Source organism: Agelaius phoeniceus, chromosome 1 (genome assembly GCF_051311805.1).
Source record: "Agelaius phoeniceus isolate bAgePho1 chromosome 1, bAgePho1.hap1, whole genome shotgun sequence".
Lineage (NCBI taxonomy): Eukaryota > Metazoa > Chordata > Aves > Passeriformes > Icteridae > Agelaius > Agelaius phoeniceus.
Window position 1 is genome coordinate 110633318 of NC_135265.1, and position 18158 is coordinate 110651475.

Sequence of the window (18158 nt, forward strand, 5' to 3'; positions counted from 1 at the left end):
TTGTGACATTGAAATTCTTCTAGGGCTAAAGAACAAAAAAAGGTACTCTATTAAAGCCAAAACAAACCCTGAAAGTCATTTCAATGAACTCTTATATTGCATCTGTAGGGGTCATTCTGGTAGGCAGTACATTTTAGCTGACAGAAGTTTGCAGTTTAATCATGCAAGAATCAGTGCCACAATCCAGGTCAGCACCCAGCCCAGCAGGCTGGCTCAGGCAGCTCCATTAAACCTGGCCTCTCCAGCGGGGGGTTCTGGATCCCAAGCGCAGTGAACATGAGGCACTGCACAGGGCAGCACTGCCAGCACACTCTGTGCTGGCTCACACACCTCTGGATGGCACCCCACAGCAGCACAAGCTCATCTCTAGGGCATGGAAGGCACCTCTAACTGCATTTGGATGTCAGCATCCAAGTGCCAAACTGCAGGGCTTCACTAACTAACCCTTCACATGTGTAGATTCATCTCTCCTTTCATGGAGGCAAGCCCATCAGACATGCTCTGGTTCTGCAAGTTAGCCCAGATCATTTTTGTGACGTCCTTTGGCAACATTGGAGCTCACCTCGTGTTCAGTAAGTGTCCTCACTAGTGGAAGCTTCTGAACTTTCAGGTATTTTCATGTCATTAATGAGGGTTTTGTGGCAGGGAACTTTCTTTGATAGCAAAATGTATTTTGCTAACTAAACACACCCTCTTTTCCTGCATTAACACAAGCCAGGAAGAAAAGCACATTGACACTTTTGCTGTATCTCAGGGCATGGATTTTTATTTTTCTGGTGTCTGTGTAAATTTAAGATATGAATGAATGGAAACATGAAGAGTCAGGAAACCCTGCTTAGCATATCTTTGTTAACTTAAAAAATTAAGAACCAAACCAAGCCTTCAGTAAACCCCTTAAGATCTCTTATGCCATTAACCATTTTATTTTCCATTCTCCTTCCAGGAATCAGTGTAAGGATTTTAGAACATGGCATTCAGTTCAAAGAAAGTGAAGTGTTTATCTGTCCACACCACTGGAGCTTATGCAGCCAGGAGGTGTAAAAAAAAAAGAAAAAACATTACTAAGCATAAGCACTAGAAAATGTTTATCCTAAGAAAGTTAACTTTAGACAGTTTTAAAGCCACATGCATTATGACACTATATGCCATCAGACCAAAGCTTTTAAACATATCTTAGAAAAATTAACATTCCAGCAGTGAACTCCAAGGAGAAAAAATACCTAAGAAGGCAAGTGGTGTAATTTCCATCACTGGAATAGGGTGCATTGCTGCAGCACTGTGTGACTGACACAAAGCAACTCAGTCAGGTCTTGTCCAACTCAGCACACCCTCAGTGCACAGTGTTTTAAAGGAGACTGTAGCAGACCCAAACACGTTATTCAATTGATAACTGTTTATACAGAAGGCTAATGAAAACTCTAAGCCCACATCTTTACTTTGTAGCCATGGCTCTTTCAGTTCACACTTTCCAGCTTTGAAAAGTTTTCTATGTACTGCTGTAACATAAGCAGCTCCCACTCATTGTATTGCTCTGTTCAGCTTGTGAATAAGAACACTAAACAGCAGAAAAAAAGTATTAAAAATAATTTCCAAGCAAAGTAAAAATAATTTGAAATAATAAAATAAATATGGATTAGTTGGATCATAGCTACTTGGAACAACAGTATTACTCTATCACTCAAGAAGGCAGACAAAGATAAGGCACTACTGAGGAGCATTATTTTAAAACTGCAGTATTATTATAAAGAGTCCCTGGTGTTTAACATGAAAACAACAGAAAATCCCCCCCAGCTTGAATGTAAAATCTATTCCATCTTTGACCAAACATTTCAAGGCAATTTCAAACTTTCACACTTGTGTCTCCACATTCACACATGAGAAGTGCTGGCAACTCATTATGCTCAAATTGAAATCAATTCCTCTAGATAGCTACGTGTTCTGCCAATGTGTTGCTCAATGAAATACATCTATTTAGCAGCCCTGCAAGCAAGTCAGTATCTCTTGCTCTGTAACATTACTAAAAAGTTAACCCACAGACAATGGCATGGGAGGCTTAGCTTCACCCTCTCAAATATAACGATCAGTATGACTGGTAGGCAATTCATTCTTTTGGAATTTGTATTTTGGTGAACATTGGCTTTACCTGCATAATGTACAGGGATTTCTATCTTTGGCCCTATGACGTAGTGACCCTCCTCCAGACTGTGAGCTGTAATTGTTGTCCACTGCCGGCACGAATGAATCAGAAGATAATCGCTCTCCCGAAGACCTTCTATAGTTTCTCCTGTAAAACAGATGTAGGGTTTTTTTAAAAAAAATAAAACAAACCACACTTACTGCATGATGAATTAGGAGAACATCACAACAAGCATTTTATTCTTATTGGTGTTTATTTTTTTCCAGACTTTTTGATAAGTAAAAATGCAATTAAGTAAATTTCAACTCTATCCAGTATTCATTTTTGCAACTTAAGCACCTTACCTTCCAGAAAACAAACAAGAATCAAAACACCTCAGTGCATGCATACAATATCACAGAGATGCAATCCTGATTACTGAGTAGCGGTTCTGGGGCTCCTTTTTCAACTTTCTGCATAAACATACTTTTCATATTTCTATTTCAGTTTGCCTGTCTCACTTGATACAAATACTCGAGAGGTCCTTTAGTTTTTAAATAAAGAAAAAAAAAAAACCCAACACATTTCCATATTTTAAAAGAGAAGTATCACACTACCATACAGTAGTAACTAGATATCACTTTACTTTCATACACAGAGATTTCATCTTTGTCATTCTATCCCTTTGCAAGCCACTGCTTAATTAGCCATTCAGATGTCTATAAACTTAATCCTATCACTTCAGGAAGAGAAATTAATAAATAAATATTTAAAAAATTTCCACAAACATCTAAGTCCCCTCTCAGACTGAAATTTAATGAGAAGCCTACCCAGACAACGTGTTTCTCAACTTTTTAAGGCACTCTCTTATACTTTCCTACTCTGGTGTCAGTCAAACCCATCCCAAACACAGTCAAGCTCTCCTTTCTTCCCTTGCCCCTCACAACTTTGCATTTCTGCAGGAGAGTATCCTCCCCTGTTCTACAATTTGCAGTGTATGATCAGGTCTAGAGTGCTTTGCTAGGTTTTCCAACAACTGCAAGAGCCATAATAGACAGACTACTTAAAGTGCCAGCTACACATCTCAAGTGTGATATGATATGTGAACAAAATTTCACAGAGCAGGAAACTGTTCTGTGTATCATCACAGAACTGCTCTTACACACCTGCAGTCCTGCTCAGTACACTTCTGAATTAAGCACACAAAAAAACAGCCTTTCTCCAGGTGTCTCTGAAGCAGTCACTTGGACTTTCAGGAACACTCAGTAGACACTAAACATGGTCCAAGAATAATGAAACGTTAAATTTCATTTTACTTCTCTCCCACCAGCTCTCTGCAGTTACAGCCAAAAATAACACAAATAGTTTAGCCCTGGAATCAAGTTTGGACAAAACCCATCGCCTTCGGTTACTACAACAAACTGAACTTTCTCCACATTGTCCTGATATCCCTAAAATTCAGTGGAAGAATGAGAATTTCCTCAGCCTGGGCAGCAGACATTTCTTCTGTTCAATCTCTGCAGAGGACAGCTACTTCCCACTGAGCTTTTTTTCTGCTGGCAACAGGCACTCTTCCACCGTAGGCAACAGCTTCTACATAGCCCATTCCTGCCTGATTTCATGCTCCCATTCTATCAGAAAGCACCCTCCTACACGCTTTTAAACAGAGCAACTGGTGTGTGTGAGAATTGTTAAGATTTTAAATCAGAAGAGAGCATTAGGACCATCTGCTCTGACAGCCTTTGGCCACAGGATTCTGCTTGTCTCCTCCAGAAACTCAGATCTGGCTAAACAAGGGAGAGACAGGGCCAAACCTGCAGAGTCCAATAGATGGACTTCCATGGGTCTGCTGTTCCATGGCCTGTTAAACCTTAAAAACATTCCTGCTTTGCCCATTTGTGTCTTTAACTTATAACCATGGGTAAACTGCTATGATGGGAGTGTAAAGGAGAAACAAAAAGAAGCCAGAAGGAATACAAAGCTCCTTAGGACCAGTTATGCTTGCTCATACGAAAGCACATTTCTAGGTTTCCTTCTTTTCCACAGCACAGAAAGTAGCTTCCAGGTAAACAGGCCATTTCATGAACTGGCTTCCAGGTGTTCCTTGGACCACATCCCTTGGCAGCCCAGACAGGCAAGCTGCTTAACACCAGCTCCTGATCCCTGGGAAGCACCACTCCCTCCACCCACAGCACAGTGGGATAAAGGATCTCGTAAAGCCCAGGGAAGAGTGGCAAAATTACCATGCAGCACCAGAGAACCCTTTTCCCATCCATATCTTGAAAGAAATTCAGATATATTTGCTGAAGGAATTACACATCTGCTAAGTTTTAGCAAATTATCAGACTTTGAGCATCTGCTGTTTTCTGCTGACAGGACAACCTCCAGTATGTATAAAAATTATCTTCACCTTGCTGCAAAGCTTTCTGATTTTGAGGGAAAGCATAATAATAATAATAATAATAATAATAATAATAATAATAATAATAATAATAATAATAATAATAATAACAATAATAATAATAATAATAATAATAATAATAATAATAGTGTTATTTGAAACTCATGTTTCAGTTTTGAGAGTTACACTCATGCTTCCTATAATCTGTAGCAACAAGTAATTATTCTGTCCCACAACAAAATCCAACCAATGACACCTAAGGGAAGGCCTAGTATTTTACTAGTTTCATTGACAGTGGTGAACAAATTTGGAATAAAACACAAAGCATCTCTGGTATACATTTTCTCTGCCTTATAATCTGTAGGTATAATTTCAGAATATTACCTAAAGGGTGGCTGGACTCTATATCCAGAATTGCAGGGAAATAATTACAGTATGGGTCACCCTCAAAGAATCTGAGGAAGATATTCTCAGGAAAATAAAGACACCCATTATGAAAAGGTGCTTCCAGCCATGGCTCACATGCTGTGATCTGTTTAAGTGGTTGCTCCACTAAAACTGGGTGGGACAGGTGAGTGTAAAAAAAAATTAGTAAGGCAGGCCCAAGAGTGACTACATCATTGAGTCTGCAGCTGGAAGTAGCTGTATTTTCTTAAACAGAACCTTGGAAACCACAATTCTCATTACACCAATTATTTGCTGCAACCGATTACATCGGAAATGAATTTCGTGCTATGCCACAGGAGACTGGAGGAGACAAGGTGAAGCAGATGTGACAAGGAGTTGACACTCCCCTTGGCTCCTTAACAAAGGGCAGGTCTGCCCTTACCAAGCCCTGATCTTTCCTAACCATAGGTGAGACAGATTCCTGGGGTTTGCTTTATAGGAAGAGGCTCCTTGTCACCAAGGGATTAAAGGACTTTCAAAAACACCTGGCTGATCATGGTATCCAATCTATGCAAGGAAAATGTGACTGAGGACAACAAAACAACTCACTTCTTTCTTCCCTTTTCTTCTACTCTGTCTCCCCCATAAGACTTGCTCACTGATTTTAAAGTGCTTTCTTCCTGGAGGGGAGGACTTTCCAGGCTGGAGACCCCTCTGACCCTTGCTACAAGACTCCTGTCCCAGCCCAGGCTCAGTTATCCCTTTACACTTCTCTCAGCCAGCCATACCTTGCAAAACAGCCACACACACTCCATCTGATTTCCCCCTGCCCCAGTGGCACAAGTTGTGCAAGCCTTTCATTAATCACATTTTAGCTGTGTGGGAGAGAACTCAGCAGCCCTCACATTCACCAGCTATGCAACTCAGTTCTCACCTATTCAACACACTCCTAGGCTGCTGCTTACATAAAAATAAGACAACATGAGGAAACAGAGAACACAGGCCACTCATCTTTAGCAACAGTTTTGTCTCTTATGATCCAGTGTGGATTAGCTGCTCTATCTTTTCACCCTCTCCTCCCTGCCCCACATGCCTGCAATATAATTAAACCACTACAAAGAATCGACAGGCAAATACTTGTGCTGGTCTTTTACTCCCCCAAATAAAAGTCAAGAGAAGCAATGAACTACCACATGCAATTCCCCACCTTTCCCCAAGTTGCCTCCCTCCTTCCAAAATATGAGTCAAGTTTATTCATAATAATGCCTGAGACTAAGACACCCATGATTTGCTAGCAGCTCCTAAACCCTAAGTGAAGTGTCAACACCCATCCTTGCCGGAGATTAAAAGCCTCACACCTCTAAACTGAAAACTTAGAGCCAGTATGTTCTAACACAAGCTGATCTCCCACAAGCACTCTGACCACAATCAATATCTTCACTTAGCACCACCAAAGCAGCACTGTAATAGGTCTTCAGGTGTTCATTGCAAATAAGATTCATGATCATTTTTGAATTGCATGACCCATTTCTGTACAATTCCTAAAACACTCTAATATTGCCAACATCACGCTTGTTGAAGGGTAGTTGCAGGGGAAACACTGATCAGGAAAGGAAAACCATTCACATGTTGATACAGTCATTACAAAAAAAGAGGTAATTGCTTAATCAAGAGTCCCATTCTTATTAAATACTATCTACATTAAATACCAATACTACTTGAATAATTCTTTCTAGTTCCAAAACTGGATCATCCACATTTGGCAAATCTTGACTCTGTCATTGTAAATATTCTAATTTCAATTTAACAGCTGACAACTGTAGCAAGACTGATGAAGGAGGAACAGGATACCTTCATCTACAAATTCAGAGATGAAATTATGTCTTCACCTCCACTTTTTGAGAGCCAGGTGAGAAAACAGAAGTCAATTACATGCAGGGACTCAGTTTATATATGCCTATGCTGCAGCACAGAAAGAAAGTAATTTCTCTTGAAAAGAGACATTTCTGCAAGTTGTTGTCACTGCTTACTTTCTAAAGACACACACATTTTTATTTAGTTTAGCATTTCACAATTCCAAAATGTCTGTGAATTCCCCCAAAGCCTTGGGAGAAGAACTGAAGACCATTTCAGTTTTGAAGGGTCTGAGCACTCCTGTCTCCTCTTTGCTTCCTCCTGGATCACAGAATACTCAAGTTGGAAGGGACCTGTAAGGATCATCAAGCCCAACTGCTCATCCCTCACAGGACTGGCTAAAACTAAACCATATGGGTAAGTATCATCAAGATGCTCTTTGAACTCTGACAGGTTTGGTGCCCTGACCATTTCCATGGAAAGCCTGTTCCAGTGACTGATCACCCTCTCAGAGAAGAGCCTTTTCCTATTGTCCCATTACAGTCCACAAAAGAAAACTCACAGGTCCCACATACTCTGCTTGCCAAAGACAACAATGACTTTTCAACACCAACCACTAAAGAAAATTCATGAAACAAATGAAAAGAACCAACCAAAAAACCAACAAGAAAACTTTTACGTTTCTTCTCCTAATATTGGAAAAACTAACATTCAAGTCACTGCAAAATGTTCAGGCCAATATGACTCACTTACTCACTCACAGAAACTACACAGCTAAAAATAGGCAGTGATGTACAGGAATATAAATGCTTTATAATGCCACATACTTTGTCATTGTGGCTAAGAGTTTGCATCACTGCCTTAAAGCACAAGCTTTGCGTCTGGAGACATTAAAATAGTAGGTAACAAGGTAATTCAGAGAAAGAGAAGTTGTCTCATGCAAGGTTCCAGTAACGCAAGAGATTCCATTTACACACACCAGGTGAGCTAGATACCATTTCCTCCTGCCAGGAAGATGTTATGGACACATTCCACTCATCTCATTCATCACAGAAGACTGCAAAGTGAGCTTAGTGCTGTCCCTTGCACATCAGCTCAAGCACGCTAAACCTGCTCTTTCTGGAATGAAAAGGCTTACAGAAAAGAACCTGGAGCTCACAAGAAACTTAAGATGGCTTTTGTGAAATAACTGATGAAAAAGATGCCTGGGAAAACCCCAGGGAAAAGTCAGCAAGACTTAGGGCCATGTGTTTTCATTAAGCCTGAACACCATCTGCATGCAAGGTAACAGATGCCATACAATTAAGTGCATCACCCGGACTGTCTTGGTCAGTTAAGTAGGTGGTGAGTTTAATTATTCCATCTAATGTTCCATAATCACATTACATATCATTACATAGAAAAATCTCAGCAATATTAAAAATCATGACTGGGTGCTCAGCCAGGTACCTACCAAACCACACAAAAGAATAACATCCACCTTATTCCCCCTCGAGTTTGCACTAACATTTGCTAGGAATGACGTGTCAACTGGAAAAAGAGGAGGCTGGCTGGTCAGGTGAGCACCTGTGCTATGAAATAATTAGGCAGAACTATCAGCATGTACCTAGTGTTACAAGGGAAGGAGGTCTATCTGGCAAAAACTGAAAACTAAGAGAAAGCAAAATGATCAGAAGCCAGAAAAAAGAAAGAGGTGAGGTTCTTACTTATTCATTGTGCTCCCATTGCACTGCAGAGCCCTACTCACACACTGTCTGCTTCACTGGGCATGCAGCTTGCCTGGACTTTCCCTAGCTGAGGACCAAACAAGCCATGCATTAAGATAAACCTTAACATTACCCTACCCCATCATGAAAACAAAAGGACAGCCCCACACAGTATGAAATAAAGTTATAATCTATCTCTTGTTTAAAAAAAAAAGAAAAAAAGACAGTATTACAGACTTGCATGGCTCTGTGCAAGGAGATGTTTTGGGTCAGAGGGAGGTCACACTGCTAGGACAAATATAAATGCCAGTGCTGCTTTTTCATGGCAAAAGAAGGAACCTACAAAATCTGTCACTAGCAAATTAATAAAAGCTGTCTTGTTTCTGGAAAGGCAAATTTGTGTTTCAACAGACATGGCTAGTCACATAGCTCCCACGCAAGGCAACACCTTAAGATGAATTCAATTTCTTTTCATCTTATTGGGAGTTCCACAGAAGGTAAAAGATGAAGCCAAGGCCTCCTCTCAGCATAAAAGCTTGGGGGAGACCCCATCTAAAAACCAGAAGCTCAGGGCTGAGCACTGATGAGACAGCACATCTGAAGAGACCACACACAGGTCAGAAACACCCAGCACCTGTGGGCAGCTGTGAACTGCAGGCATCACACACACTTCAATCTCCTTGGCAATGAGGGTCTGGGAACAGCACAGGTACCTGCAAGCCTTTCCAAGGTACCACCAGGTGTTAAAACAAGGCTGGGTACCACAATATTTTTGTCTTAAAAAAAAATTAAATAAGAAAAAAAAGATCAATCATAACTCAAGAGCCATTCCTATCTGAGAGTCTTTGTTTCCTCTCACTGGTGGGCTAATCCTTTACATAATCTTCAAAGAGGTCTCAGCACTTTAGTTCTTGTTTAGTTGTTTGTTTGGGCTTCTGATCTCTTAAAACACAACACAACAAAAAACAAGGCATAACATCCACAAAAAAAACAGCAGATGGCAACTTCTTGTCCCACACAAACCAAGTAAGCAACAACAAAAATATGTACATCAGGCTGCATCACAAAGAGCATTCACTGTTGATTTGAATTTGTACTCATTTGATTCAGGGACACACAGAAGCACCAGCAGCACTCAAGCACCACTGCACTGAGTTTGTTGCTTTCATGGTATTAAGAATACAAATTCTCTGAAAACACATACACAAAAAAAGCTTCAGTGTTAGCATGGGCAACAAGCTCTTGAAAGAGAACTCCAAGTTCCTTGCAAGAGTGCACGGGGCAGCTTCCATCCAACTTGCACAGTGCTGTCAACACATGATCCTTCACCACCCCCAGCACTCAGCTGCGTTACTGCCACAGCCTTTCCCTGGCACAACAGCTGCCTCTTCTCCTACAGACCATTTCATTGATACTTAGAGCTTTCTTCTTTTATAATGATCAGTCTGGGATTTACATTTTGGGCGAAGAAACAAAAAGTTTTTGCTAAGTCTGAATATTTCAATTAGGAAAAGTTATTTTATTATTATTTAGCAGGCTGTGCCACCTCTCCTTATGAGAACTCCATCTGAACTCTGAGGAAGGGTGGAGGGAGAAAGTCAAACCTTTTGTTTTCTGTACACTGCATCATACTGCACACTATCTGCTGGGCGTTTTATCTATGGAGACGCACCTCAATGAATGTCAAAGACTAATAAATATTAAATTAGGGTGGTTTGCTTGCTTAAGCTTTGGCACTGTCCTCTGTTACTGAGTCAAATCTCCGTTCAGCCTGTCAGTGCTATTTCTTTGGCAAAAGCACTGGTCTGAGATGTAGGTCAGCAGAAAAAGTTCATTAGGTAGGGAAGAGCATCTGAATTTTTCAAGTCTGAAGTAGCAAAGGAAATTTGTAGGGGAAAAATTCACATAATTGTAATGTTTCTTAAAGGAAGGGGAAGAACATCCCAGAAATATTTTGCTACATGATGAAGCCCACTTGTAGCAACACTAGACCTACAAAAATTGAATTTTTTTTTTATTGTCACTGTGACTGAACAGATGCTCAAAAGAGTTCCTCTTGCATTAAATGCCTAATGGCAGAGAAGTAGAAAGAGCATGCAATTGGAGAAAACACTACTACTACTGAAGAAAAACCTTCTCTGAAAGCCACTTCATGTTATCAGTCTGACTTTCTGATTTCATACAGACACCCAAAAGCAGTTGATTAAAAAATTAAAATCAAGCTGATCAGAGAAACTTCCTTGTTTAAAAGAAAGCACAGCAACCTGCGTGGGAGTATATCATGCAAAGTCTAAATACAGCCTGCCAGTAAGTTAAAAGGGTAAATATTATAATTTCTAGGAGCAAATATTGTAGTTTCTAGGAGTAAGATGAAAAAAAAAACACCCAACCAAAACAAACCACATTAAAATTTAAACATCTCAGGGCTATATAATGTAGTGTACTAAATTTTTAATTTAAAGTGGGCAGATTCATTAGGCAAGCCTGACAGTGGTCTCAACTGACTTTCTGTGTCTGAGCATAGTGGAAGAGATGAAAACAGAAGGCTCTGTACCCAGCTACACAATCTTTTGAGCTTTCAACACAAAGATCTAGAAAAATATTCCAGTTATATCTATTGATAATCAGCCTCACTTTTCAGTTTCCCTTCATCCTTCTCAAACAAATTCCCAAGTAGTTTTCTATATGTGCTTCCATGTAACACTTCCATTCCTGCAGCACATTCATTTGTGCTGCTTCCCATTATCTGGATCAACCAGCATTTCTGTCACGATTCAAACTGCAACTTAACACTCTTCTCTCCAAAAAAAATAAACCCAAAGCAATACTGACTTGACCTTCCATCAGCAGCACAGAATTCATATCTTCCAGTGGGTGAAAAGTTTCCTTTGACAGCATAAGGATTCATACTTAATTTGATTTTAAGATGACTTACATACTTCCTTCTTTTGCAAAAACAAGAAGTGGGGAAAAGTTGTAAGCATGGAAGTCCAGTTAAAATTAGTCTAAATTCTTCTGTGCTGTCTGTCAGATTAAGACTCAATCTACTGGTGTTCAGTGTTGCTTTTGAATCACAAAAAGAGATTAAAAAAAGGTTTTAAAAATTATTTTTATTTGAGAGCTAGGCATCAAAGTCAGCTCACATTGTGTCTCACAAACTCAACAACAATTTCACATCATCTCTTCATTAATTCACTGCTGAGACAATGTAGGAAATGTCCATGAGACTCGCCCAACCTCATCCAGTGCTGCCCAAAAGCTGCTCATCTGCATCAAGGTCTGCCACCAGCAATTACACTTGTCCCCACCTTGGATGGTGGAGGGAGGGACACTGAATCTTTCTGCAGCTTCAGGGAGAGCTGGGCAAGATGCATCTACCCAAGAAATAGTTTGTCCCAGATGAAGCCTCTTGCCACCGTACACCTTGGCTGAAACACAACTGCTGCTGGCTGCACTGCAACAATTTTCAGTTGTCTGAACAGGGAATGCAGCTTACTTCACTGACCCTACCTGCTCAGCAAGGAAGGAGCAAGGACAGCAACACCCTCAGAGTGCCTGGTATTACTACCTGGGGTACTTTGTGCATTGATGTAATCCTTCAGCCTCACAGTACTGTGATCAGACTTTGCTCTGGGCAGCCATTAAATATTTCACAATCAAGAGAAAGCAGATAAGGCTTTATTTCTGCAATTTTCAATCCCTCTGCGAAAGCCTGATAAAATCAAATTGCTTCAATCCAACTGATGCTGAACTTAAGCTATCACCCACTAATACCTAACAAGAGAGCAGAGACTCCCAGCCACCTATTCTTTTTATGCCTGCCAGCAAGAAGACAGATTTATTTCTCTAGGATTAGAATTTTGCTATTGGAATGACTGGATATACCAGTACTGTTGCAACAAATCAGCATAAACCATAATCTCATTACAAAGCTATGGGACAGATTAATCCACTGAAAAATCCAGTTTGTTCCAAGGCAAGCTTTTCCCTAGCTGCAAATATACGGAGACAGCATCTCAGTGAGTCTTCAAAAAAACCTCTTTGACCTACTGCAGGGAAGAGAAGGACAAATATTTTAAATTAGCAGTAACTGGAATTTTGGTGCCACTGCTGCTGATGGTAAACTCTCTGCTGACTTCAGCAATCTCACAGTTTGAACCTTGGCATCTTGCTTTCTTTGTGTTCATAAGAAAACTAGTGAGAAAAAAAAAAGAAAGAGCAGTAACAACACAGATTTCATTGAGCTTTGTTTGTGTTTATTTCAAGCCTTCAGAACTAACATCCCAGAATGAGAAACCTTACTTTTTATGAATTCAAGCCAAACAAGCCAAAACACATCTTTCAACACAGACTGCTCTTCACTCCCACACAGGGGGAAAAAACCACTCAGTACAACAACATCTTAACATTCACATTCCAAAACAGAGTAACTTGCTATTGCTACCATAATTACTCTTCTTATTAATATTGAGCATCATCAGATGTAACTGCAGATCTGCTGTATCCTCATGACAGATTTAATTCTATGATTGATCAAACAAAACAGTCAAACACCATGGTTACTTACAACAGCCTAGAAAATATCAGCAATTCTTTAAACTATTCTGATACTCTGCAACGTGTTGAATGTCTGCCAACTATTAGTGGCAACTATTTGTCATGGTAAAAAAAGGAAGGAAAAAAATCATACAACCACTCAATTCCTTAAAAAAAATGAGATTCTTACAGGAGAGTCCTCTCTGGTTTTGAAGTCACCTAAGACCACAAATCTGAAGTGCTAAGAAAAACAGCAAGGAATGACAAGTTTAACTGCATTTAAAATGGTCACAGGTTAGAAATATTGAGGAGAAAGCTAAATAACTTTTCATTGCATGCAAGAGAGGTTCCAACTTAGTTTATTGTTACCATAGGGAGTGAGAGAAAGGAACTGTGTTGATCCCATATGTTGTTGAATTCTCATGGCCAAAGTCAAAGGGGTAAAAAAGTTAAAATATTGATCTGCCCTTTACAATGAAGGCACCAGGCCTGGAAATGAAGGATGCAAAGAGCAGCTTTCAAAAGCAGTCTGATAGGTAAAGAGAACAACAGCACTACCTGACCAAAGGAAAACCACAGCAGTAACAAGACCGCTGAGCAGTTTGCTGCCATACAAATAAGCTCCTTTAGACACTTCATTCAGAGAACTGAGGTTCTCTCACTAGAGGCAGGCATTCCTCATTCTGGAGAGCTCCTGCTCAGATGTGTCTATAAATACTCTACAAAATAGAGGTCCACTGGAGGACACTCTTCCAAGTGCCTGTTTAGCATCAGGTGCCCAGCTGGAGAAGCTTAATACTTAAGAGGTGGGAGGTCAGCATTTAGCATTGCACTTAACACACTGTCACTGACTTCCTATTTATGTCCAAGCACAGATACAGAGTGGTTGCTTCAGCTGATCAAGCCAGAGGCAACTGCACACCTTTGGCTGCTGTACAGGTCTTGGGCAGTGAGGTCAGGGAAGGCTGGGGAAAGCTCCCCAGAGCTGGGATGCCAATGAAGAAAATGTTAACCCTACCAACCTCATGGATTTAAGAGCTAGAATTTGATTCCAGATTGCCCTGGCAGACAGAGAAACAGTCTATTCATTCAGACTTTTCCTGGGCACAGCATGAGAGCTGGGGAGCTCTCATTGACAGTTATTTATAATTAGATGATATTTTAAAATAGCATCCAAGTAAACATGCTCTATCCTCTCATTATCTATCCCAAGTCCTAAAGGGACACTATGGCACTTTGTGTTGCACAGCAGTGATCCCTGCTTGAACTTAGGGCATCTTGGACAAGTTCCCAATTAAAAATAAGTACCCCAAATGCAGGAGCTGCTCAAGCATAGTTTTCTTTGGCTTTCAGAGAACTCATCATTACAATTTAATTTGTCTCTCATCTTTCTTGCAGCCTGGGTTTAAGGATGAAATAAAAACAGCTGGAAGTGAACAGAAGTTCAGCTCTGCTCTGAAGTGGGGCTGCCACCTGGCTGCTTGCCCAGTGGCCTGGCCCACCTCCCTGTGCCCTCTCAGCCCGGGCAGGCACTAATGGCTTGTGCACACATGGCCCCTGATTGCTGGAGCTGCCATTGCCTCTGCTTTTTAGCTACACCCACCCCACCCCTTCTGCTCAACCTGGAAAAATTCAAGTGTCACTAACAGGCAGGTAATGCCTCTTCAAACATGGGCTGACTGCATCCAGGGACAGAAGTATGGATGTTCAATTCTAATTAGGCACTTCTTTGGTCTGCTTACATCCTGGAACAGTATCTGGTAATACAGGAATACTAACAGGAGGAACATATTTAATGTTCCTATACCTTCCCAGCCCTACACCTTTTCTGATAAGAACAGTCTTAATCCTGAATGCAGCTTATTTCCATTGTTTCAGAGAAATCTATACTTCAGTTGTAAAGTATAAGAAGAATGGATTTTGCTTTTAATGAAACATAAGGGACAAGTGAATAACAGCTCTTAACAGTTCTTTGATAATATTTCTATCACCTTAAGAAGACACACAAAAATAAAACCCAAAAAACAACCCACCCTCCTGTGGAAAGGAAAGCTTTTACTTCTGGTAAGCAGCATGCAGAAGACAGAGTGAATAAAAAAAGGCCATCATGCCTCACTCTCCCCTTGAGGGCACATTTATCTTTGCCCACAGGCAATTTGGTCTAAAGATATTTCATTATATATTGACAGGAATCCAAATGATATTTGACATTGCAACCCATAAGACATGCAACAGAAAACTCTTCTCCTCCAGCCTGCCCTACATTTGGCTGCAGTGCTGTCACAGCTTTGCTGCTGCTGGGTCCAGGGGCTGCAGCAGCATATGTGTGTTACCACATTTTGTATTTTGAGCCCTCTCATCTCTCCGAGTCACACACATGCAGATGCTTTTTATATTTTCCTGCTATGAGTTTTCTGCTTTACATTCAGAGTTTAAGACAGGAAAAAAAATATGTCTGACCATAATGAAATTATGTGAGTGCACCTCGGGTAAGATCTCAGATTTAACTCTATGTGTGTGTGCCTGTGGCCCCTTCAAAGAGGAAACAGGGCAGTTTGTCCTTGGAATACATAGAAGCCTAAACAAAAACTGTTAAGAAAGAAGCAGGAATATAATAAAGTGCTTTGGAAGCCAGTCTTTCAGCAAGGATACACACCTAAGATTCTCCTTTTGGCTCATCACATCATACCACAAATTGACAAGGATTACTATTATTCTTACAAATACACAGCATGCCCACTCTCATTCTCTAGGTCAAGCCAGCAATCAATGTGGGCTAAGAAAAGGAAGAATTACATGCAAAGCCTATCAGTTCACATTTGAGTCCTGCCAGCAAAACTCCCTTCACCAAAGTGAAAGAAAACATCATGTCAGCAGCACAGTGCAGGACTCCACAGGGGGAGATGCCACATTTTCTGCACTGATAGCAGCCACCCCTCTGCAGCAGGGAAGGAATTGCAGCTCCTTTTAACAGCAATGAGCTGCAATTCCAGCTTCTGCTCCCAGTGACCAGAAACACTGAAGTCTCTAGAAATGCCTAAAATTACTTTGCTTGCTTGCTTTCCCACAAGGTAGCACACAGGCAGCTGTCCCTCCTGGAACACACACAGCAAAGCACCACACTGCTCTCTGGTCTAACAAAGAGCCTGACTTCCCTCATGCTGAGGGAAAAAGAAGAGGGCAGAGCAAAAAGATAGGGGCATGGAGGGATGGAGAAGCAGAGTTTGCACAGGTGATGGAAGAAAACAGCACAACAGATGAAAGGGGTAAGAGGAAGGACTATCCTATGTGAAGAAAAGAAAGGATAAGAGAAGCAGCTCCTTTTGCTGCTCCATTCTGCCACTGCTGGGAGTTCTACCTGACAGTGACCTTGAAGATAACCTTGCAACACCTCCTGCAAGCCCACAAGTGCAGGACATGGCATGGAACAAATGACATAGATTGGAACCAAGGGCTCCTTGAACCCACCATGCTCTAAAGGGACACACCGAAAGATGTAACAGGAAAGCTGGACAAAAAGAGATCTGTGCACAAATGCCATTTTCCTCCCCCTCCTTAAAGAAAAAGTTTCCTTTATTTTTCCACTCCAATCTTCCCTCCTTCATATCCAAAATGGTGAGGTGCCAGGAAGCAACAAGACTAGCTTTCAGTGGGGCAAATAAGCAAAACTGCCAGTTGGAACCACAACAACAGAAAAGCTGCAAACTGAAACACAAACACAGGAGAAGGGGTATCCAAGCATTTGTGGACTACTTGGAAATAGCTCCTGGAAGTTAGTAACTCGAGTATTTAGACTGCATAGCTTCTACAAACCCAGCTGCAAGGCAAACTTGCTCTGCTTCATTGTGGCTGCCCAGGTCAGGCAGTGCTGAGCAGCAGCCCTGGCAGCGCAACACTGAGTGGGGGCAGTTCTGAAACGATGGCTGTGGTTGGACACAGGGACCTCCCTCCACTTGTGCCCTTGGCTCAGCCTCGGGCACACAGCCTGTCCCTTCAGGACAGAGTGAAGGCTTATGCACTCTATTCAGGGTGGTTAATCTCTGTACTCTGTGCACCTAGCCCACATGCTCCTTGCAGAGCAGAACAGTGTCCCCACACAGCCTCTTGTCCAGCACATCACCTTTGGAGGGTGCACACCCCCACACTGTATCCCAGCCAGCAGCTGCTGCTCCTCTAAACAGTGGCTGCAGTCTCCCAGCCTGTCCCTGGAAACCTGTCACCCTTAGAGACACATCTTTACCCATGTCAGGTTGATGTTTTGCCATGAGGGCACCAAGACAGAGAGCAAATTAGCACATGGCACAAAATGGCCCATCAAAAGGGGTTTCTACTTCTTTACTCAGCTTTTCTTCCCACTCCCCCAGTTCTGACTGTAAGGAGAAATGCCCCAACTTCCTTGCCGCCACCACAATGTTTTCCCTGCTCATTTCACAAACAGAATTGCAGCATGTTGTGTTTTATATAACATTTGAGTCACTAGGGTTCAGCCCTGCTATGAAGCAACTCCAGTATCAACTTAATCAGGTTGAGCTCTTGGGCATCTTCCAGCCTCTGAGACCATGTTTAGATCTTTATTCTTGGTTCTCTTAGAAGCCCAGGGACATTCTTACAGACTAAGGAAATCCACATGCATCCAAGTTCTCTGTGATTACAGGATTACAACATCCTGAAAGAAAAACCCCAAAACCAAAAAGGACACTTTTCAAGTAATTTTGCATTACTTGAACGTTTGCACTTCCAGGAAGCTCCAAGTGACCTTCCCCACAGCAACAAGATTTGCTGCTTTTCCTGGGAAAACCACCATTCACTCCTCTGCTGAGGATGCAGATGCTGCAATCCCTGGCACAGGGCTCCCCACACCCCCAAACACACAGCTCTGGCAGATACTGGTTGGCATTTCACATTTTCATCGTGGCTTGATCCACTCAGTGTGCACCTTGCAGTCTCAGGAGCATCTCTCTCCACATAACAGGCAGCCTGAAGGATGAGGAGGCTGGACTCCACAGCCTCCCCAGCCCCAGGAAGACCCTTCTCCCCCCACCAGCATGCAGCACCAAGCCTGGCAGGGCAATACATCACACAGCAGCTATTCTTGCTGGTGCAAAGCCTCAGCCAAGCACGCAGGTGCCCTGACAAAGCTGTGATTTATTCGTTTTAT

The 18158-nt window shown here is 41.6% G+C and overlaps 1 protein-coding gene across 2 annotated transcripts in view; it reads right to left on the reverse strand.

The window, feature by feature from the left end:
• Positions 1-18158, reverse strand: part of GAREM1 (GRB2 associated regulator of MAPK1 subtype 1) — a 102450-nt gene that overhangs the window by 77088 nt on the left and 7204 nt on the right. Inside the window, exon 2 of one of the 2 annotated variants that reach the window (XM_054640768.2) lies at positions 2144-2284. In XM_054640768.2, the coding sequence (XP_054496743.2) occupies positions 2144-2284 (141 nt within the window). Of the gene's footprint in view, positions 1-2143; positions 2285-18158 lie in introns of those variants that run through there. The other variant, XM_077185187.1, reaches the window with a different exon arrangement.